The 23,191-nt window shown below is 42.0% G+C and overlaps 1 protein-coding gene across 1 annotated transcript in view; it reads left to right on the forward strand.

Annotated features, from left to right (window-relative positions):
- Positions 1-2,675: 2,675 nt before the first annotated feature.
- Positions 2,676-23,191, forward strand: part of grin2bb (glutamate receptor, ionotropic, N-methyl D-aspartate 2B, genome duplicate b) — a 170,602-nt gene continuing 150,086 nt past the window's right edge. Inside the window, exon 1 of the mRNA XM_077246368.1 lies at positions 2,676-2,770. Within this exon, the coding sequence (XP_077102483.1) occupies positions 2,684-2,770 (87 nt within the window). The 5' untranslated portion in view covers positions 2,676-2,683. The remainder of the gene's footprint in view (positions 2,771-23,191) is intronic.

A 23,191-nucleotide genomic window follows, 5' to 3' on the forward strand; every position in this document is an offset into this window, starting at 1 on the left:
AAACTGGATGTAATTTAAGTTCTGTTGCTTTTATATGAAAATAAATATATTGAACAAGACACAAGTACTTATTATTTAACTCCATTCCAAATAAGTGTTTGTCAATCATTTTTTCTTTAATACAGACATAGGCTATGTGTTTTTTTATATAATAAAATGACATTGCATAACCCATAGAGATCGCACTGTCGAGAGGGAATATTCACACATAACATATACATAAAACATGATATCCGAGTTTTAAAATCCAACATTTTAAAAGAGAACAATACATCACGGTTGTTTGAACCAATCAACATTAAGCTGTGTCGTCAGCAAGTCGTTTCCCATCATGCTTTTGATCAGCGCAGTCGGTGGAGAGCAACTGCGCGCGACTGCAGAATCCGACACGTGCGCCTTGCACTCGCGAGAGCTTTTTGACACACGTCAGCAAGACATCAGAGCAAGGCGGACCGCACTCGGACACATTTCTAACCGGCATGCATTACGCGCTGATCACCGGTGATCAGTTCTGCGCAGATTTTGCTCATCTCAAACAAGGCTAATATAAACCTGGCTTGACATATCCGCGCGTTCTCGTCCTGGCTCAGCAAACGTGCAACGGATTAAGCCAGGATGCACTGATTAAACTAGGTCAAGCCGCGATTGATCTGTTATCCTGGCTTTCTTAATTTTACTTTTGTGCAATACCTCCCTGTTCTCAGAGGAATCCGTTTGTCCCCCCCCCCCCCCAAAGGGGCGTTACCCTTCGATGACGCAAAAGTAGCGTTGGTCTATTACCATCGTTTACACTTTCTGTGCTCTGATGCAGCATTTGCTACTTTTAGACACAGTGAAGTTTTCCTTAAGATAAAATGTGTTTCTTTCAACCAAGTCAGACGATTATAATTTGCTCTTTATAGTGATTAGGGACGTGCGCGTTGTTTTTTTTTCTCAGGTAGGCTACTTTTTTCCTCAACTGGGCTAAAACCCTTTATTAATTGCCACAGCAACCGGGAACACATTCAAGCTGCTGGAGAGGACAGTTACAACACAAATGTTCTATAACTGCGTCAGATTGTTTTTAAGTTAACATTACCCACAGCCTACTTTACGTACTTTTGTTAATATTTATGTCTCCTAATTTGGTTGACTTTCCTTAATCATCTGAAATGCATAGCATAGCATATCGGTGAATAATGATGCTCAGCAACGACTTACTCTTTCATTTATGTTTTGCTGCTATGTTTTATTAATAATTTGGGTGTATTTCATTATTCATTTTTGCATGTTTTTCAAAGATTAACTGAATTAATTTTGAGTCTGAATTCATCATTCACAGCTGTTGAAATAGCCTTTAAATTAGTTTGGGCAAATTCATTAGGTTAAACCACTACACGAATGCCACGGCAGTATTTAAATGTGTTTTCTTGAGGATTTTATAAAACATGAGCCGTTTCATATTGTATTTACAGTGTCCGCCCATAGAAATAGAAATAAATAAATTGTTATGGCTAACTTACTTACCCGGAAAGTTACCTGTTTCTGGAACTAAAAAGAGGTTATCCGCTTTATTCCTCTGAGTAATCTTACCCGGGTAAGTTGCATTAACTGTTACCTGCTTTCTGGAATAGCCTACCGCCTTCCCAGAAGTTTGACAGAACTAGGATCGATACTTTTGATCCTTCTTTTCTCTTGTTTTGTTTCTGTCTCTTCCACTTGTGATTGCGCTCTAATCAGCGCGGCCGTTTCTCTTACTGTTTCTCGTCGACTCTCGATGTATCTGCTATATATCATTCCTTTGTTTCCCTCTGTTTTCTAACAGTCACTGTGTTCCCAGCCTCTTTTGCCGTTATTTTGTTAAGTTTGGGATCCCATTAGCCTCTTTGTCTCACGTTTTTCTCTTCTGACCAGTTGACTGTTTGCCCTTCAGAACTCAGGTGTCTTGGACACTGTTTTTGTGTCATTTCAGAAAACGGAACACTATTTGCCTCTCTAAAATATGTGTTATACCCCTGTAGCATATAGCTACCCAGTTGCCTTGTTTTTGGAAAACTTTTTATTAGGCTACTTAACCAACCAGAACAGGCTGCGGCTGAGTTAAGGTAGCTACTTAAGCTACTCTTAAGGTATTCCTCATCTAAGGAATTTAGATTACAATATGACATCTGAAAAGTGCTATGCAAATATAATTCAACTGAATTGAAATTAAAGTGTACAGGTCTGCATTCATTATTCAAATGAAGTTTGAACCTGCCATTTGCACTATGCAGCTTTTGCCTAGGCTATGTTGACTCTACATTGGCCACAAGGGGGCGGTCAAAGATGAACAATTTCTGTAGAAAATGCAGCGCAAACGCATGATCTCATGCTAATAGAAAAACTTTAGTAGGTCTGTTAATACATCTTAGCTAAGTTGCATTCCCACACGGATAACTGACAAACATTTAAATCCCTTTATATCACAAGGTATTTTGTAAGCACCCTAAAATGGGTCATGAAACAAGTATTTTGTATTTAATGGGGAAAGTGTTTACGTTTTCAATGTTTTGAACTATTTCGTTGAAGCAATTAACGATTTTAGTTTAATTTTAAGCAGCCATATGTGATGTATTGGCGCTAAATCGAAATCTGAATTGTGATTGGCAAGAAGAACCGCGAAGAACAGAAATACGTCATTAGATTCAAAGCACAAATCCACACAATGAGACCGATTGATTTAATCAAATGTCTGCCATACTACATGACCCAGGAACGCGCGAGGATTGCGAGTTTCTGCACAAAAACAGCGGTAAGTTCAAAATCACTTTTAGACCATACCGGCGACAAGTGTGCCTTAAGTGTTTCTATAAAGTTTTTTTTTTCTGGCCAAATATCAGCTACTCCAAACATTAACTATCTAGCCAAACCAATTCGATCAAATCTTCTCTAAAATAGAGAATATTTATTTAAATTATCCCTGTAACTTGTGATAATGTGAAATTGTGAAATAGAAAAGGTATTATGTAAAATTAAAAAAATATGTAATAAATCTGCCCTCTAGGTCGCTGTCACACCAAATTTGTAACATTGACCATGTGATATCTTTTGTGCAGTCGACATTTTTTACATCCACAGAAGCTAAAGATTCTCTCTGGATCAATCTCAACATCATGATTTCCAGATTTTACAAAAACTTGTGGAGTTCATGTATGGCTAAAAACAATCCTAAGAAATTCAGATCAATCTTTGAGTAATGTAATGTATTTATATAATGATTTCTTTGATTTTATAGTCAATGGCAAATCTGGTGGTGAGAACCAAGGAATTTGAAATGTTGTAAAAGCAATGTGGTCAACAGGTGAGCAGAATTTGATTTCGGATTCAGCCAAAGTGTACTTTTTCTTGTAACATACATCAACTTGATGCAACCTGGACACATCAACAGTGATGTTACCTGGGGTCATGGAGTGTTTCGGTTCTTTTAAGCATCATACACTCTCACCCAGGCGTCCCAGCTGGGGTTGATCAGGCCCCAGCTTGTGTCCAGGTAGCCTTGCCCCATCCATGGTTTCTCCTCTCCTTATCCACAGCCACCTTGAGGCAACTTCTGCTGACTCTGACATTTTAAATATCAAAAGATCAAACATTTGGCCTTAGATTTTGTATTCTCCTGCATTTTTAAATGTACACAAATAAAATTAAAAATGTATTTACACAAACAGACAAAAAAAAGAACAAGTACAAAAACACAAGTAACAAAATATTCAGAAGCCTATTTGTTACTACTCCCTTTAGAACAGAGAAACAAGCATATTTTCTCTTTTGGGATGGACTGCAAAAACAAAAGCAGAGGCATATGGAAGTATAACAGTTTTTTTGACACTACCATTGTACATTTTGTGTTAGTTCAGCTAAGTTAGCAGCTGTATTATGTATGAGGATGACAGCAAAGTTGGCGCATATAGTTGCCATGTTGCCAAACAGATGGGGAAGAGAGAGATATGACCATTAATTGAGTGGGTTATTTGACATTGAGTGATGGGAGTGATAAGAAATTGATGACTGTTGCTTACCAATGTGACTTGTGTATTTCCCATGAGAAGAAGGGTGATATGAGAGAATAGGATCACACCAATACGCTGATAACTACCAAAAATCAGTTTATTGAAATAACCCGATTTACCGTTTTACATGCAAATCAATAACCAGTAACCGCGTTTACAAGACTATTAAAAAACAGGTTATTTCCCGGTAGTGACGTCAACACGTAAGCACTGATGTATTTCACTCTTTTTATTATGTGTGTTGGGATGTTAAATCAAGCATTCAAAACCCCAGAGTATTTTTAAAATGTCAGGGGGAAAATCCCACATACTTATTCTCCTCTCGTATTTGAAGTCTCCTCTCGTACATTCTACAAATGTACAACTTGTCCCTTGGTTGCAAGAAATGAGAACCCATTTTTTATAATTCTCCTCCCCTACCGTGAAATGAGGACGCTTTCCTTTCACATATCACAAAAAAAAAACAGAAATAACAACTTTATTTCAACTATTCAAGTCCTTCCTATTCATTTCCCACACGTAAGCTGACTATTGGCCGATGCTGGTCATGTGTGTGATGCGTGTTGGAACAACATGAGGGTAAGTAATTACTGACAGAATTTTCATTTTTGGGTGAACTATCCCTTTAAGGTGTTAAAGACATCGTTAAAATAGTCGAAGTGACTACAGTGGCTCAACTTAAGTTTATCAAGTGACGAGAATACTTTTTGTGCGCAAAAACAAACAAAAATAACGACTTAATTTCAACTATTAATTTCCTTCTCTGTGGGCCTCTAGTCAGTTAACGTTGTGTAACTGCGTAATGCTACATCACACGTAGGTTCACTTTTGTCCGACGCTGGTGATGTGTGTGATGCGTGTGACGTACAACAACAGAAGGTTACGCTATTACACTAGTGAACGGACTCGAGGCCCACAGAGAAGGAAATGAATAGTTGAAATAAAGTTATGTTTGTTTTATTTGTGCACAAAAAGTATTCTCGTCGTTTGATAAACTAAAGATTGAGCCACTGTAGTCACTTGGACTATTTTAACGATGTCTTTAGTAACTTTTCGGGGCCAGCAAGTTTCAATCCCTGAAGAAACCTATGGAGGAGTGATCCAGCTCTCAGATTTAATCAAAAATATCTTAATTCCTGTTCCGAAGAGGAACGTAGGTCTTACAAGGTTGGAACAACATGAGGGTGAGTAAATACTGACAGAATTTTCATTTTTGGGTGAACTATCCCTTTAAGCTGTTTATGACCTTACTGCAAAGGAAAGCGGTTTGAATCATTTACATTACCACACACGTTGTCAACTTATTAAGCATTATCGGGTTAAAGGTGCAGTGTGTGATTTTTAGCGACATCTAGCGGTTCGGCTGCGAGTTGCACTGAGGGCTCAGCCCACTGCTCACCCCTCCCTTTCGAAGAAGCTACGGTGCCTGAAACTGCACAAACATATCGTCGTCTGAGACAGCAGAGAATAGCCAGAGTAAGCCAAGAGAGTGTAACATTGTCACTGTTTCTGTACCACAGTCCATTATAAACCACATCATGGATAAAGTTTACAAAGCCATAGTCAGGTGAGGATCAAGGGTCTTAATATATAATATAATAATAGTAATCAGCTGATTGTCTCACAAACGTAACCAGCACATTTCCCCCCACATAGCAAACCCATAATACAGCGAGGGAGAAGAACCACATGAAACTATGCAACTATATATTGTTTCTAACAGGAAAGTAAAAGTTTAGCTGGCTCAATATGAGCTGTTACTGTGGCTGAGCTGGTTAAAGCGTAAAGCCTTGTTTAAACTCGACGCGTCCGCATGAGCCCAAAGATGCGCACGGCAAAAATGGCATGATTGTACAGCGCGCACGCCTCCGCATCCCCTAGACACCATTTACTACACACAATAGGCTTTTTTTCTCTGATTTTGGAAACTCGATCGACTTAAAATGCTTCCAAGATCGACGGGTTGGTGATTCCTGTAACTGTTTTACGGTCAATGACAAGAGTACTAATCAGCTGTCTCACGAACGTGCAGCACATTTATCCCCACATAGCAATGCCATAACACAGCGAGGGAGAAGAACTAAGTTACATGAAACAATCCAACTACATATTTTACACCACTGACAAGGCAAAAGTCACTACTCACGTTGTTTATGGCTAGCTTCTAGCTTTCTGCTGCTTCTTTTTCAAGGTTGTGACGAAACGCGCTCTGTAGCGCTGTTTGTTCGCTGTCGGCTACGGTAGAAACATGACGTCACAATATGCCGATCTTCATAGAAGGGGATTCCCGCGGGTATGTAGATATAAATGTCTCATTCTAAGGTAATAAAAACATTATGGTTTATTAAGTAAGTTCTTTATACACCACTGAAAACATAGTTATGGATGTCATATTGCATTTCTGTTAATAGATACTGAATTTTTTTACACGTTGCAACTTTAAGAACGTGCACTGTTGATTGTGAATAATGTGCTGTGATATGATGATAATTGCTAGCAATAGCCACTATAGTGTTTTTTGTATATCTTTTCCCATAATGTTAACATAACCGGTTTTGGGAGATTTGCCATTGACTGTAGCCTGGTTTAAACCAGACCATTCTCAGTTGTAACTGAGTTAGGGTCTGGCAAAGCTTCATAGACAAATCATTTCCAAAGGGGCGTCACCAACGGACGTAGCTCAAATGCCTCTGGGCGCAATTGCTGGTCTTGCGCACCGAACGCGTCATTTTTGCGCACCTTTGCGCTCGTGCAGACGCGTCGAGTATAAACAAGGCTTTACTCCGTTTCCCTCGTAAGCTGATATTAGTATTTAAACATTCTCTATGATAAATGTTTGTGAAAAAAATATTTTAATAACATGGTTTTGGTGGTTATAAAGTTATAATGACGGTGTTCAATTATAACCGTCACACATAGTTCCACGGCGGCATCCATCTCTGTAAATGTACAAAATCTGCTTCACCGTCGCTGTGCTGTCGTCATCGTGTAAAGGCCGCCCCAACGTTGGTGCCGCGATTTCGACGGATTGGAAATGGACTTGAATGAGCTCTTTGCCAGACTAACTTTCAGAGCAATTCTAAATTTGCCGGAAGTTGTCTGGGTTTTCCCAGGCTACATTGACTGTAAAATCAGAGAAATCAGCTTTACGTTGGTTCAGGTTTTCAAACTTTTACAAAAAGAGAATGCGACAGAGCTCGTAATAAAACAAGAATCAACATTGGCTTGGCTTTTCATGAATTTCGAGAACTGAGGGATTTGAAATTTTGTAAAAGCGATGCAGAGATGCTTTTTTTATTACTCGACAGGTGAGTAAGGTTTGTTATTGAACAGATAAATTGACCTTTGTAGCTCTCAGAGTTTATTGAAAAGTATTGTGAAGGGTCATATTCATCCGCACAGCCGAAGCACAACCAAAACAATGTTCTTCCGCAAAATCCATGCAGTTTTTTGACCGCTGGAGGGCCAAAAGTTACGTAGTGTACCTTTAACATAAGTATGTTTCTATTATCTTAAAAGATAGGGGTAAATGTTGAAACCGGTTTGGCTTAAATTATCCTTGACAAAAGTGGTGGGGACATGTCCCTGCAGTCCCCATTGTAAATAATGTTAATGATGCTAGTATTGATTCAGTTTTCTATATCAAACAGGGTAGATAGCTTTTTATGTAGTGCTTTATGGCTAGTATTTATGATAGGTATTTTTTTTATTGATGTCCACCCCAGATAGTGCTCCAATATCTATTTATCTCAGTTATAACCCTGATACTTTGGGCCTGAGGTGGTAAAAAGGTTAGTAGTAGCCTTTTCAATAGAAAATATAGAAAATCTTAAATAATTTGAAAGCCCAAATTGCGCCATTTCCATGACCCTTCTTGAACTCTCCTTTTATTTTTGTCTATTTCAAAATGATCAACAGAGGGAGAGAGCAACAGACAGACTTTGAGTTTTAAAAAAGAATTGGAAGACAGGTGCCAAGAAACTGAGGATCAAAAGCACAGTGATCAGTAGTTCAAGCCAAAAGAGAAAGAGAGAGTGAGCCCTTAAGAGCAGACATCTGAGAACCAGACATCCATATGTACACAGAAACCTAGACTGATGACAGATGGAGTGATAGTGCACCGGTACAGAATCAGTGCCTAAGTAGGACTGGGCTAGTAGTATCTATCTAGAATGAGGAATTGGCTCAAGTTGGAATTTTAATTTGATTACCCACATACAACAGGATGTTAAAGAGGAATTTTTATTGAATTGCTATTCAAGGAAATTCAACAAAGTCACAACAAAGAGATTTAGTTTCTCTTTGGAACAAAACATTAATGATTACATAAGTTAGACTAATTTAGCTTATTCCGTAACTGATATGTAGAATACATATCATTTGCTCCTATGTTCAGTTAAATGTGAAATGTGAAAGCTTAAATGTGGTGCTTTTCCGCCCAGGTCCAACCCAACAAAAATTAATTTAGTGTACTAAAAAATAATATGCGTATATATATGTATATTATTTTTTAGAACACTAAATAAATTTTTATTGATTTTAGCGAATGTGAGCATTTGCCCACTCAAGTCGGTTACGTATATATACGTAACCGACTTGAGTGAGCAAATGCTCACATTCGATGGCGTCTGGCACTTTGGAGAAGTGTTCTCTTCACAGATGAATCCCGGTTTTCACTGTATAGGGCAGATGGCAGACAGCGTGTATGGCGTCGTGTGGGTGAGCGGCTGGCTGATGTCAACGTTGTGGATCGAGTGGCCTATGGTGGTGGTGGGGTTATGGTATGGGCAGACATATGTTATGGACAACGAACACAGGTGCATTTTATTGATGGCATTTTGAATGCACAGATATACTGTGACGATATATAGTATATAGAAAAGTCTTAGATCTTTGAGTTCAGCTCATGAAAAATGGGGGCAAAAACAAAAGTGTTGCGTTTATAATTTTGTTCAGTGTATATATATATATATATATATATATATATATATATATATATATATATATATGTATATATGTCATAAATCAGAAGGACACAAACAGGTAAAGTTCGACAGGTTTTATTAAATGCACTCAGGAACCGTCACGGCAGGTGAGTTGATGTGATGATGGTATAAATAGAAGTGGAACAGGAAGAATGTATATAACCGGGTCTATTATCTGTCACAGGATGAAGTGGCGGTGATCTGAGCAGAAGATGGCAGACTGGATTGCAGACAGATGGACCGGAATCAGCGAAACGGGAAACTCAGGATAGCAGGTAGGTAACGAAGCAGGTAGGTTTAGATGCAGACTTGGAGATTGTCTTTAATGCAGTGAGTCAGGAAGTCGATGGCGTATCGATGAGACCAGACAGTGAACTGATGGAACTGGTGGTAAATTTAAGGTGTGGGTGAATGAGTGCAGATTGCTGGCAGGTGATGATGACAGGTGCAGATGATTAGTATTCAGGGGATGCGGAATGAGTGGGCGGAGTGTGGAGGTCTGGTGCTGACGATGGTGTATCCGTGACAGTACCCCCCCCCCACCCCCCCCCCCCCTTCACGGTCAGCTCCTGAGGGCAGAAATGACCGACGACAGGGATGACCACGACCTCTTGGGGCAGGACGACTGGGATGAGCTGTGTGGAAGACTTGTAGGAGTGAGGGATCCAGTATGTCGTCACGGTGAACCCAACATCTTTCCCCAGGACCAAAACCTTCCCAGTCTACAAGATATTCGAGTTGGCCGCCCCGTTATCGGGAGTCAAGAATATCTTGGACTTGGTAGATGTTCTCCTCTGCAGGGTCTACAGGAGGAGGAGGAGGTATGTCTTCAGCACCAGACCCTGTGGAGGATGGAGACAGAGGATGAGTGTATGGTTTTAAAAGGGAGACATGCGTTAGATGCGATAGTGTGAAGGTAGTGACAACCGGTAGGTGACTTCGTTGATCTGCCTCTGTATGGCGAACGGACCGATGTACCTGAGAAGATACTCCTGTATCTTCTGCTCAGTCTGGCCGTTTGACTGGGGTTGATACCCAGAGGTAAGGCTGACAGAAACTCCTAGGAGGTTGATGAATGCTTTCCAGACCCTGGACATAAATTGAGGACCACGATCAGATACAATGTCTTCAGGTATACCAAAATGCCGAAATATTTGAGGGAATAGTGTTTCAGCAGTCTCGAAGGCTGTGGGTAAACCAGGCTGTAGGATTAGTTTGCAAGCCTTGGAAAAGCGATCAACAACAACCCGAACACAGGTGTGAGAGTCAGAGGAAGGGAGATCGGTGATAAAATCTACCCCGAGGTGGGACCAAGGTCTTGTGGGCACTGGGAGAGGTACAAGTTTGCCTTCCGGGAGGCGTCGGGGAACCTTGGCCATGACACAGACTGAGCAGCCTTTCACATACCGGGAGACATCCTGGGTCATATTGGGCCACGAGTAGCGTTGTTTTATGAGCGAGAGGGTTTGATGGCTGCCTGGGTGTCCAGAGCCCGGAGATGTATGGACTGAGTCCATGAGGGACAGACGTAACCGTGATGGAATATAGGTCCGTCCCTCAGGACCTCCCGGCGGAGCAGGTTCTGATCGGGTGGCATCGGCAATATGGTCATCCAGACTCCATTGAATTGGGCTGACAATCACGGCTGGAAGGAGGATGGATTCTGGATTGGAGGTGATGGTGTCAAGTTGGTACAGACGGGAAAGGGAATCAGCTTTGATATTTTTGTCTCCAGGACGATAAGTTACTTTGAAGTTGAACCGGGTGAAGAAGAGTGACCAGCGGGCTTGACGGGTGTTGAGTCGTTTGGCATTGTTGTGAACTTTTTTCTACTAAAGTGTAGAAAACTCAGAAGCAAAGACCAGGAGACTCGGGTTTGTATCTTAAGATGGTTTCTTTATTGAGAACACGAGCTGTGCGTCGCTGTAGTCTTCCAAGCTCGTCTCGAGTCTAACTAAGGGAAAGTTCCCTTGCAATTTATATACATTTAGGGGCAGGGCTTAACATTGTGATGAACAAAGCATGTAAATCATGTGTACAGGTTTAGGAACCTGCCCTATCCACAAGTTTCCTACGTCCCATGATGCCTTGCTTCAAAAGTGGGCGCGTCTTCCGGTTCGAAGTAAACAAGCGAGACATGACACTCGTTCATTCATTCAAAAGTTGATAGTCATTCAAGATGTAACGTTAGCGATCCAAAATTGCTAACGATGTGGGAACATAACCTCAATGAAATTAAAAAAGGGTGAAATAGCAGTAACTTAGGCTACTAGGGATGGGCATTCGATTACATTTTCTTAGTCAATCGCCGGGAGAATTAACGATCGACTAACGTTATAAGCTAAACTAATATTTATATTAAAATTTATTATTATTTAGCTTTTTATAAATTAAAAATGCAATAAAAGTACAAAAATACAGCGTGTTTTTCCACGATGAATTCTTTATTACTAGAAGAATCAACTTGCGGCAGTTAAACTGGACGTTCGGTTAGGCTAAACTTGAAGATGCGCTGCGGTGCTCTGGAACCTGCCGCTGCGAGCCGGCGTTTCTTAAACAGAGACCCTCGTTTGTTCCTAAATAATAATAAAAAAAAGAATTGTGTTAAATATGCTGTAACATACGCGATATAAAACCGAAATCGATCCACCAACCTGTGTTGCGGTGTGGAAAGGCAGAATTTCAACTCCCAGAGTTATCCTTCCCGTCCAGATCCAATAGGCTATAGCATATCTTTAAATTACTATTAGAAGCCTATTATTTGAAGTTAACATTATACAATACAATACCACAAAAAATGCATTTAATATATTAAAACTTCTGTTTATAAATCGTACTCCATTAATAAAGGAGTCCAAACCTAAAGTAATACTACCCACTGGATGAAGAAGGGTTGGCTCTCCACAGAAAATAAAATATTCATTTTATTTTATTTTTCGTGTTCGCATTTATGAGGAAAAAACAATGTTACGGACGTGACAGTTCCCTGAAAGCGTTAGCCTACTAAAAGACTGCTTTAAAACTTTTACAGACCTCAAACTGAAAGCACTAAGCCTTTCTTTAAAGTTAATTTTGTTTTGTATTAATTGTATCTTTATTTTAATCAACGTTTCATCCACAAATTACCTGGATTTAATAAATAATAAGTAAATATAGCAGACAATAATATCACCACACGGAGGCGCCAGCGCCTGAACTGCAGCTCGTCTCATAAATGAACCGAAACTCAGCATAGTCTACTTGCCTTACAGACCTGAGAAATATATATATTATCTACAGAACGCTTGACATGTCTTAAGCGGAACAATTCAAAACACAAGAAAACTATGTAATCCGTATGAAATGTGCATTTTTCTCCGGCGCGTTCACTGCTGTGAAGATCGCGAGTCTAGCCTGGTTAAAACCAGACCCTTCTCAGTCATAACTGAGTTAGGGTCTGGGGAAGGTTCATTCACAGCTCATTTCCAAAGGGGCGTCACCAATGGACGTCGCTCAAATGCCTCTGTAAGCAATTGCATAGACCTTAAAACCAATCAGATCGATCATCATCTTGTAAAGCCCGCCTCAACGTTTGTGATTGGTGCCTCGATTTGGAGAGATTGGAAATGAGTTTGAATGGGCTCTTCTCCAGACTAACTTGCAGAGCAAATCTAAATTTGCCGGAAGTTCGTCTGGGTTTTCCCAGGCTATCGCGAGTCAGCATCGACACAGAAAACACTTGTTTATTAATAAATAGCCTAATTAAAATGTATCATTGCTATATTTTACATATTCATAATCATTACTTTTGCCGGTTCTTTTTGACAGCTTTTATGTGTTTTATTGGCAGCGCCACCCTTACATGTTACATGAACATGTCTGCATCAGCACCGAAAACATGGAGATTTTTATATAATGGGATAATTGTAGGCTATAAAAAATTGGCCACTGAATTAGCACATGTTGTCCATGAGCTCCGTAACGACATCTCTTATAAAGGTTTGCGACTTAGTTTAAATAGTAAAAAAATGATCCGAAAAAAAAAGAAAACACCTAGCCTCTTCGCTAAATAGCACCAAAGCCGTCTAAGGCCATATTAGACATTCTCTGATAGCACACAAAATACCATTGGTATGCTACTTCCGCCGCCTGACCGGAAGTTGCACCCACTTTATTTTTTACATTAGCGTCCCCTGGAAACAGGTGGATACTGTGAGTGTTACCAATTCCAGTCCAATCAGACTAGAGAACAGGAATAGCAGGACTCTCCCGCTGAGACAAAGGCTCCCAAGAGCCACCAAGAGTTTCAGTAATCTTATTAATTTAACTTCCAATAGAGAGAAACAGGATTAGCAGGCTCCATAGAGAGCAGTAATCTGACAGATACAGAAAACAGTTTATGCCGGACTCTCTTGCTGGAAAACTGTTTCACAGCAAATATCATCACCATCATAAACTTAAATGCTAAATTCAGTATACGAAACTGTCTCAGTTTATATACTATTGTATTGAAACCTCAATTAGACATTTAATAAATTTGTAACACTACATTTCCCCCTTTAAGAGTTCTAATAACTCTCACATTATATACAAATTTAAACACTTAAAAGTTCATTCTTGTAACTTGTGATCGTTACAGACACATAACGCATGTTCTGTGTTTGCTTTTCTGTAATTGCATGCTGACACAGAAACAAACATGCAATTAGGGTCCGTGAAGTTCTTACGGATAATAGTCTTTTCTGATTGGAACTGTCATTTTCTCGTGAGAGGCGTGATTCATTTGTTGAATGAAACACTTGATACTGTGGACGCATAGATAGTACGCCAGTAGAACAAACAACAACAAACAACAACATAATTGCTATTTCCTTTATCCACAGCTCGGGTTTACCAATCAAGTTTCCGAACCATGAAGAATTATCTTCAGTCATCTGGTGTACTTTTGCTGAAAGATCAAGAATGTCTTGTTGGATTTTGTTCAAGTTCTCTGTTGGATCCATTAACCCGGTGCAGCATTCAGGTCCGATGATGGTGCAGGCTCCTCCTTGCTTTGCTAGAATGTAATCAAAGGCCACTCTGTTCTGTAAGATCATTATCTTGTGCGAAGCGAGAATGTCCGTGGGGTTACCCAGGGCCAAAGCCATATCATTGACCAATTTCTGTACAGAATTCGATAAGCTTCTGACTTGATCAAGGGCCTGCATGACACCATAAGATGGTATTAATGCTCCAAGAGTTCATGACCACCATTTTTGCGCACAAGTGAGTCCTGGAATGCAGCCATCTTCTTTGTTTGTGGTAGGAGCTGAATTTTTTAGCTGTGGGGAGCTTGGGGTGGAGTGTGTATTTTTTCTGATAGCTGGTAGAACATAAACCAGGGTGCACCTTCTGTTGAATTGGCTGTAGATGCTGTAGACAGAAGTTCCACATAACCAAAAAGGGTCAGTTGGTGGAGAGATCATACACAACTGATTTATTGCACAGAAATTTGGTAGGGATGGGTTTCTGGAGAAACACTCTGTTAAGTCATTTTCCTCTTTCTTATCTGTTGTAATAACGTACACATGGGATTCTGTTCCTCTTTCAATCACAAAGCTGCAACGTTCACAAGGAATTTCACCCAGTGAAGTCGATGCTGGAGCATAATTTTCCATGCACCAATAGAACATCATTGGTAGGAGTAGATCTTTCATGATGGGAGTAGCTGAAGTTGGTTGCAGGATGGTAGTCCTGGAATGCAACAAGGAGAAGCTGGAGGAATTGTTGTGTTGTGACATGAATCCTTGTTTTATAATCCACTGGTATGATGATTGAATAAGGTACACGTGTCACAATTGGAGATAGGGTGTGCCACCCAGGGGATTCCTGCTCCTACTGAAGGTGTGTGGCATACAAACGTTCTTTCCAGCTAACAAGGCCTTTCTTGACATATTCATTAGGTCTAAGAATATATGTTGTTTCTGGAGTCAACACTTTGTGCGATGTCCATAATGCTTAGTAGTATGACAATCTTGATCATGTTGATGGATGACTGAAGGTTTTGTATGTGAGTCTCTGCGTTGTGTTTTTTTCTTTCATGATAGTTGGTTCGGCAGTGGGTCTAGTTGTTTTCTAGAGGTTGTGGCTTCATACGCAGGTGAGGAAGTTGGTGCGTATCGGTCTCGGGACAGTCCTCAAGTGGTATCTGCACAGAGTAAGAAAGAAAAACAAAAGACAGTAGAGCAGTATTTGTTCAAACACTAGGATTGTGAACTTTTTCTGAGTCTGCTAGATAGTAGAGCAGTATTTGCTCAAACACTAGGGTTGTAAACTTTTCAGAGTCTGCTATTGTTGTTCCCTCTTTCCCTATTTCTTAAACCCTTTGACCTAAGGAACAGTGAGGTAAGGATGGACTAGTGGATGGGGAAAACCTATGAGGGAGTCTTCACCCCAGGGTTGACCTCGAAACCTGTTGCGTTCGGTTCTTCCCGGGGCTCCTCACTGGTTCTGTGTCCTAACCTATCCCTGTAGGTGGGGGAACAAATTTACAGTGTGACACGTGAGTCCAGGTTTTCCTTCCCTGACACAATACTGCAGCTGCTTGCCTTGACATCCGAGTCTCTTTCTCATGCAGCTAACCTCTCCAAGTCGTTTTGTATGGTTCTAGTGGACCATGCGAAGTCCAAGAAAGGCAATGCTTTTCTATTTTCTGACAACAGACCATCAAACCATGTGCGAACTAGGGGGCCATTATCATCTAGCACCTTCTCTGAAGTGTCAGCTATCCCACTGTATGCTGCAGCTAACTGACAAAATCTTTCAGTGTACTCACTAACATTTTCATCCTTCTTCTCTACACAACTAGTGATCTTTGACCAGTCCATGTTGGTCCAGCAATGTTCTTTAACGTTTTCAGAACTCCCTCTCATATCGCTTCTACTGGCATGTTGTAGTTCAGAAGTCACGGCAGATTCAAAACTGTTGAATTCCGTTGCAGTTAAAATTTGTGACATTAACTGTGTGACCTCTGTTAACGACATATCATATAGACGCATTTTGCTGATTGATGTTCTTCTAAATTCAGAAAACTGTTTGCGTGCTGAGGGTATGCTCTGGGACAGTCTCTCCAGGTCCGGCCCGCAAATCATCTCCATATGGCCCGAGGCCACCCCAACCTCCCTCCTCTTCTGTTCCTGGCGGTGTGGCTAAATTTGGTTAGATATGCGCGGGACCGCAGTGGCGCCTGCAGCTGTAGCTATACGCACTTTGTGTGTACCATGAGCGTTCCGATTGACCTGAGAAACACTTTTTTCAGTCCGAATATTTCAGCAGTTATTATGTGTGTGTCCCGTATTTCTGTCGACTGAACCAGCGATATCAATCATTCCTGGTTTAATCATTTGGTTCGATTATTTCCTTTCCATGAATTGGCCAAACGCGCTTGCATAACGGTCTGAAACGATTCGTTCATCTGAAGCTGTTTCTCGGTCAGTAAGAACAAATAGCGCTGTTTTCAGTTGTTTCACTAGTTTACTTTGAACTACGCAGCACGGCCCAGTGGATAACGGAACGCAAGCTCAAAGGAGTTGCGTTTACTCCCGGTCCCGGACACTATTATTAAACATTGCTGCGACATCCAGTGAGAAGCGTTTCAATCTGACACATCTCTCTGTTACAAACCACAAATCACTCAATGATTTTAACTAGTTTTAAATCGGATGAAACAGCCTCAACATTCCCAACACGACTGATGAGGTAAATAGCAGAAACATTGTGCCATGAACGAAGTTAGAAGACTAAATCCATAATCACCACCCTTACAAACATTTACCATGAATGTACTGTAGTAATTTACCATGGTTTGGGGAGAAATGTGTAATATTTATATTGAATACTAAGTTATAGTCATTTATATTGCATTAGATATATTAGGGGGCTAGAGAAATATATAATTAATTGTGTGTATAGTTTTTACCTGTTTAGGCATTTTTTATACAGTGGTAGTGCGTGAGTAGCCATGCATGGTTTTACCTATGGTTACGAAGTCTCACTGTCAGAATATTTTAATTTAAGCCTATAATAATTATTAATAAAATAATTCTAACCAATAGAATATATAATCTTGTATAATTCATATATTTGTACATAGCTGTAAATAAGTTATTTATTATGGTCTGATAAATCTGCATACTGTTGGCTACCACATTTCCAAGTAAATAGCCTACAATACTTTTATGTTTACTTTAGCTTACTTATTGATACTGTTATGTTTCAATAAATAAGCTAAACCCATTGGCCCACCTCAAATTTTCGATTTAATAATCCGGCCCTCGAATGAAGCTAATTGAATAGCCCTGCTCTATATCTTTAGGTCCAAGCGCTTTTGCAACAGTTTGGATTTGGACAACAGAAGAGTTGGGAGGAACACTTTCCGTTCCCTCGATTCTCTGCGATCTTTTCCTAGCACCACACACATTGACTGAATCTACAGGCACATCAGTTACTGAACGGAGAGCTGCATCTGTTTCAAATGTGACCATCAGGGAGCGCTAATGAGCAGCTAATGATTTAAATACATAAAAATTATCCAAACAGCACTCCCCTTTTAACTTACTAGGCAGATTGTGTCCAATGAAGGAACAGAAATGGGACTGATGTACTCAATTATAAACTTTATTAAACACTAGACACAATACATTGATTGGCAATCAAAACCGGCAAATCTTCCCCGTAGGTAACAGTGGACAATTTACAATAAATAAATCACAGTGAATAAAAGTATCATAATACATAAATATAAAGTGAATAAAGTGATACTGCTCACACGCACTCCAACACTGCAAAAGACACGTCACACTTCACACTAGTGGACACTGCAGAGTAAACGCTGTCCCCACAGGAAATATTGCACGCTGCCCATAGGCCGATTACAGTAATACAAATATTGCCAAACACAAAACAAAACATTCAAATTAGCAGGATACCACAGCAACCCTCTCCTGATGACGCTGGCAGAATTTCCAAGACAAACACATACAAATCACAGAAATAAAATAAAACAAATTGTTAACTCAGGAAAAACAGTGGCTAGTTGGACAGACAAAGACAATCCTCATTTTCCAGACCAGCCTAAACAAATTAGTACTGTCTGCACTGTACCGATGACTTTTTAACGGTGTGGATGGCTAACAGCTGTGCACACCCTCGCCAGCGTTGCTTATTGCTGCACCCCCGTATAGAAATGAACTCTCGCTATTATGCGATCAATTTCTGCAGACTCGTGACTGGTACACACCGTTCCCATACGCACGCACAGACGCCCGGCCAAGGTTCTCTCGTTTGCACAGCTGATACTCCAAGAGGCTTGCTCTTCAATTCACACCACACTAATGTTCACCTATCCATGTCTCACGATACATTTAAAAGGATGCCTCACTTGTGCCACCTGATCATAATCAGCGCCAGTGGGCAGGGCTTCATACTACACTTCCCATCTCAACGACCCTACCTGCTACATTCACCACCCCCAAAATGTCACCGTCTCGGTGACAGGTGGCAACAAATGCTACAACCAGGGCCTAATACCAACATGGTGGGAGCTAACAATTAACTGAGCCCCCCCATGTTCGTCCTGAGACGGTCGTTTAACTAATGCACGTGGGAGGTTATGAGGGTTTGAATGGTGGCCTGCCGTTGTCCTATTGGTCCGCCGTAGCACTAAATCTTGCTCAGGTCTTGGCATTAACGCTTTTGCTCCTGGAGCATGTTCTACAGACAAATCCTGCAGGATCTGTTCCTGTTGCCCAGAAGTTAAAAGCAGCTGATCACCAGCCGCCGAAAGGACAAATTTGATCTGCCCATCCAGGCAAGAAGTGTCTAAAGGTACCAATAGCGCAAGCTCATCATTTTCATTCGCACTACTGTTCAAATCCTCCGATACCAAATCGGAATGGTCCAAATTGGGTTCTACATTCGCAGATGTAAACAGAGGTGGAGCGGGTTCCACAGGAAAGGGGCGCAACTCTTGTCGATGGATGTTTTTTTCTGGTCCCTGCTGGCCCCTAGGTCTAATTTTATACAGGGTGCCAACCTCATCCAAACAACTCACCACTTCATACTCTAAGTGGTCCCAATGGTCATGAATTTTTCGACGACCAAGCGGATGACTCCGGCGGTACACTAATGTTCCGGGATGTAAAATGGGCAGAGGAATATCTTGATGTTTTGCCCGCTGCTTGGCTGCTACCTCAAGATTGGTTCGAGCCTGCTGATAAACTGCGGAGAGATGTTCTTGATGTTCTCGAACCCACTCCTCCCTGGTCAATTCCGATGGAGGGTCAACTGTACCCAAGAGTAAATCAAGGGGGAGGGTGGGCTTCCGCCCAAACATTAGTTCATATGGTGAAAACCCAGTTGACTGATGGGCCGTAGTATTGTATGCAAACAGCACGTAAGACAAGTGTTGTGGCCACCTTTTCTTCTTTTCTGGGGGCAGGGTATGGAGCAAATCGTGAAGCGTACGATTAAATCGTTCACATTGCCCATTGCCTTCTGGGTGATAAGGACTTGTACGCGACTTATGGATACCATACAATTGACACAGCCGCTGAAACAACTCTCCCTCAAACTGGCGACCCTGATCTGTATGAATACGTTGTGGGACTCCATAGGTATAAAACCACTGTTCAGTGAGAACCCGCGCTACAGTTATGGCCTTTTGGTCTACAGTGGGGTAAGCCTGAGAAAATTTGGAAAACACATCTGTTACAACTAGAAGATTTTCTTTCCCATCACTAGACTTTTCAAGTATGGTAAAGTCAATGGCTAGAATTTCTAACGGCCTGGATGCAAGAAGACTACCCATGAATGTTCTTAACTTCGGTTGCACCGCTTTTGCCACTATACATCGTTGACATTCACAGCACCAGCGCTTGATGTCTTTGCGCATGAAAGGCCAGTAACACCGTTGACGAATGAGCTGGGTGGTCCTTTCCACCCCCTGGTGTCCATGATTATTGTGTAAAGCGGTCAAGACTTCCTCACGCAGCAGCTGAGGCAGCAGAAGCTGCATCACTGCTGCACCACCACCAGGGACATGACTTTGCCGGTAAAGAACACCACCATGTTCCTGTATGTTGGCCCACTGACGCACAAGTTCTACCACCGCCGGAGACTCTTTGGCCCTTTCCAATGCTGTGGGAGGTCTACCTCTCTTCCAATAAATTAGAAAGGCCCTTAGCACTGGATCTTCTGATTGAAGGAATTGGAGATCAGCCCTAGTATTACTGGAGAGGCATCTATGGCCTGGATGTTAACCGGCCCGGGGGGGTGGCTTACAAAAACACTTTTGATCTCCGTAGGGACAGAGATTCCTGATGCAACATCTTCCATGGATTCTGGAAGAGGGTACGCAGGTAAGCGAGACAGTGCATCCGCGTTTCTGTTGCACGCCCCTGGACGGTACGCAATTTTAAAATCAAAAAGGGCCAGCTGTGCCGCCCAGCGTTGCTCTACCGCACCCAATTTGGCCGTCTGCAGATAACAGAGGGGGTTATTATCAGTCAAAACAGTGAACTTTACGCCCAACAGGTAATCTCGAAATTTTTCTGTTGCGGCCCACTTAAGGGCCAACAGCTCAAGCTTCATAGCCGAGTAATTGTTCATGTTTCGTTCTGTTGGACGCAACCCCCTACTGGCGTAAGCTACTGGCCGCCGCTGTCCCTCCCCCTGCTCTTGAGACAAAACAGCCCCCAATCCAAGCCCACTTGCATCCACTTCAAGAACAAACGGCTTGCTAAAGTCTGCGTAGCCCAAAACAGGTGCACTTATCAGCTTTTCTTTCAATGTATCAAAAGACTTTTCACAGCCCCAGTCCCAGTGGTCTCGCAAGGAGGCATTGAACCTTGCTCGTTTCTTTGGAGCTGGCTGTAGTTTTGCTACCAACTTATGTAGAGGGGCTGCATATCTTGCAAACCCCTCTACAAAGCGCCTATAATATGACGCAAACCCAAGGAAAGAGCGCAATTCTGTGATGGTAGTTGGTACTTTCCAGTCCCTGACTGCACTGATTTTGTCCGGGTCAGTTGCGACTCCAGAAGCCGAAATAATGTGACCCAAAAACTTTACCTCAGACTGAAAGAAATGACACTTCCCCAAGTTAAGCTTGAGGCCATGGGAGGTCAACCTACCCAACACGAGTTCTAGTCGTTCCAGATGTTGCTGGAACGTGGACGAAAATACCACCACATCGTCCAAATACAAAAGGAGGGTATGGAAACGCTGATTTCCAAAGATCCTTTCCATTAGCCTCTGGAAAGTTCCTGGTGCATTGCACAATCCAAATGGCATCCTCTGAAACTCAAAGAGACCAAATGGGGTGCAAAATGCTGTTTTTGCCCTGTCCCTTTTTGCCACAGGCACCTGATTATAACCACTTGCCAAATCAAGAGTAGAGAAAAGGCAAGCACCTGAAAGAGCATCCAAGGATTCCTCAATCCGAGGCAATGGAAAGGCATCTTTTCTAGTCTTCGCATTTAGTTGTCTATAATCGACACATAAACGGATAGACCCATCCTTCTTTTGAACTACAACAATGGGTGAAGAATAAGGACTGCAGCTAGGTTTTACCACTCCCTGCTCCAACAACTCTTGGATGTGTGTCTTCACGACATCATACTGCGACGGTGGCAATCTACGGTAGCGTTGCCGCACCGGTATCTCATCCACTAGTGGAATTTCGTGTTCAATGAGGTCTGTACAACCCAACTCCCCTTCGCCCCGACTAAAAGCTGCACTATGCTTTTTAAGTAAAGACTTGGCCTCTTGCTGCTCGAAGTCTGTCAAGTTAGGCCAGGTCGTATTGGCAAGACCAGGCAGATGAGAGGTAGTGACCTCCATAGACTGAATAAAAGCAACAGGGCCCTGGTTGCCATCTTCTTCCTGAAAATAAATGGGCTTATTAGCAGAACATACCTCGATCATGTGTAATTGCCCCAAGGTGGTACGTGGCCTTATCCACCGATCCTCCTTTCCCACATTGACTACCGGTACATCGACCGTGCCATCACCCATGGGGAGTAAAGAACTAGGAATGAGCAAATCAGGTGGCAATTGCCACCCTACCTCTCCTGGTTCTATAAACGCTGAGGAAATCAAAGGGCAAAGCCCTTGCCTGCATAGGGCCGGAATTAACTTCATCGATCCAGAAGGCACAAGAATGGAAGAACCTGGGGGGGTGGAGACCTTACCCAAGGAGCCAGAGTTTGACAAATCTTCAAAACTTTGACACGCCAACAGCGCCTGTTTCCACACCGCAGGAACATCTGAGGAAGGGGAAGCAAACAACCTCATACCCCCTTGACAGAACATTTCTCGCAGACAGGAGCGAAGCACATTCATTCCGATAAGCCCTGGGACAGTATTTTTTTTCGACTTTGACCCAGAATCCGGTGGATCATGAACGACAAGAATGCCTATAGAGGGAAGTACCTTACCCAGGACTTCTACATCAAGCTCTAGATAGCCTCGATAGGGGATGTCCAACCCATTGGCCGCCCTTAACTGCAGCCATCCACAGGAACGTAGTTGGTCATGCCCCTGAACTTGAAAGTGCTCCTTAAAAAAAGAGTCCGTAATAGTAGATACCATAGACCCGGTATCAACAAGGCACGTGATAGGCATTCCTCCTATTTTAACTTCAGCCACCGGACACTGCCCTATAAGTCCAGAGTGAGAAGATGGAATGGGGAGAGAAGAACCTGAGCCTGTTGAGGCCCCATCTAGTGCTTGGCTCCATACACTAGAGGGTACTAGTTTCCCTGCACCCCACTGGGTTGAACCTCAACTACATTAACTGCCCTTTGCCTAGAGTCACTCCGTACCCGCTGTCCCTGCCGACGGACTGTCGAACAATCTCTTGCCATATGACCAGCCTGGTCGCACCGCAGACAAATAGGCCGACCATCGGCTTCAAATCTATAGCGCCGAGGTAAATTACTTGGCCTACTGTTGGAATTGGAATTCACTGGTCCAGAGGATAGATGTGTTAGAATGGTGTCCAATTGAGTTTGTTGTCTACGCAAACAGTCTTTAAGTTCAGCCAATTCATCGTTTGGTTTTGCAGCTACAGCCTGGGTCTCCACTCCCCATTGCCCCACCTCCCCACAACTAACGTCACAAGAAAAAGCCCTAGCGTGCACTGGGCGGGCACCCTCCCCATCA

Source organism: Siphateles boraxobius, unplaced genomic scaffold (assembly GCF_051911475.1).
Source record: "Siphateles boraxobius isolate OS27281-9 unplaced genomic scaffold, OSU_SipBor_1 29, whole genome shotgun sequence".
In the NCBI taxonomy this organism is placed as follows: domain Eukaryota; kingdom Metazoa; phylum Chordata; class Actinopteri; order Cypriniformes; family Leuciscidae; genus Siphateles; species Siphateles boraxobius.